The sequence below is a fragment of the Lactuca virosa genome, chromosome 8 (genome assembly GCF_052849685.1).
Source record: "Lactuca virosa cultivar CGN04683 chromosome 8, Lactuca_virosa_CGN04683_v6, whole genome shotgun sequence".
NCBI classification, from domain to species: Eukaryota; Viridiplantae; Streptophyta; class Magnoliopsida; order Asterales; family Asteraceae; genus Lactuca; species Lactuca virosa.
Genome location: NC_136433.1, coordinates 88,365,052 through 88,366,388, shown reverse-complemented (window position 1 = coordinate 88,366,388; position 1,337 = coordinate 88,365,052). Strand labels below are relative to the sequence as shown.

At 38.8% G+C, this 1,337-nt stretch overlaps 1 protein-coding gene across 1 annotated transcript; it reads left to right on the top strand.

Moving 5' to 3' along the window:
- The first annotated feature begins 221 nt into the window (after positions 1-221).
- LOC145130603 (uncharacterized) lies at positions 222-953 on the top strand. The gene has a single exon (XM_079065378.1). The coding sequence runs from the start codon at positions 222-224 to the stop codon at positions 951-953; it is 732 nt and encodes a 243-aa protein (XP_078921504.1).
- Positions 954-1,337: the final 384 nt, after the last annotated feature.

The window sequence follows — 1,337 nt, the reverse complement described above, 5'->3', positions numbered from 1 at the left end:
TAGGACAGCTAGCTCAACAAGTTAATCAAAGACAAGCGGGTGAACTTCCAAGCATCACCTAAAACAATCCGAAAATGGCGCATATTAATGCAATAACAACAAGTTCTGGGAAAATTTGCACTCCTCTGACCCCTGCACAGAAGGCCTCAACAAAGGTGCAAGCAGAAAAGACAGAATACTCGAGTTTAGCAAAACCCGACTCGACTCGCCGAGTCCATCTAATGGACTCGACGAGTCCAAAACCTGATGACAAATCTGTTGTTTCTTTAAAGCCTTACAGGCCACCCTTGCCATTCCCGATTCGAGTCATACCTGATGGGAAGGTTAAAGAATACAGAGCTTTCATGGAGCATGTAAAGGCCCTTCAAGTCAATATTCCATTTGTTGAAACAATACTTCAAACGCCTAAATATGTAAGCTTGCTTAAGGGTCTCTTTACCGCTAGAAAAAATATAGTAGAAGTCGCTGAGTTGGTGTTAAATGAGCTACCAAAGAAGAAGGGTGATCCGGGTAGTATTACCTTACCTTGCCAATTTGGGAATCTAATTACCACTCGAGCGTTGACGGATTCGGGTGCAAGCATTAATCTCATGCCATACTCTTTCTTCAAGAAGTTGAACTTGCCTGAGCCAAAGCCTCTTGACATGAAGATCCATCTAGCCGATAAGACAATCATTCATCCAAAAGGTGTTTGTGAAGATCTTCTCGTCAAGGTAGATAAGTTTGTGTTTCCTGTGGATTTTATAGTGCTTGACATGGAAGAACACTCCAAAGTTCCAATTATTTTGGGGAGGCCATTTTTGAACACCACTTGTGCATTGGTCGATGTATGCGAGTCCACCCTAACACTAATGCCTTGTAGTTTACCGGAATGGAAGAAGAGAATGGTTTCCGTCAATCATTATCAAACCTATCATTATCAGCCCTTGGGTGGCATGCCTTGTAGTGGTTAACTAAATTGGCCCTTTAGTTTACCTCTTGTTGATGGTTCATCACACAAGCTCACACGTAAATTTACCTATTTTCCTATTAATTCTAGTTTCACATTCGCTAATCCTAGTCATATAATAAAGTGTTCACATAAATTATACGAGGTAAACAATTAAGAGATGTTCATGCAACTTAATTATCTTCCTATTAACAGAAAAATAGTTATTATTCACACACAAGGTTCTTTAACAAGCTTAAATTAACAAAAACACCAACATTAAACTAATCCTACCATAAATCAAACCATAGTATCAATATTGTCTTCCCAAACAGAAGCTATAAAGGTTTTAGCTCATGATTAAGGTAAAAACGAACTCAAACACAGATTCTAAAAGCTTAAACATAAT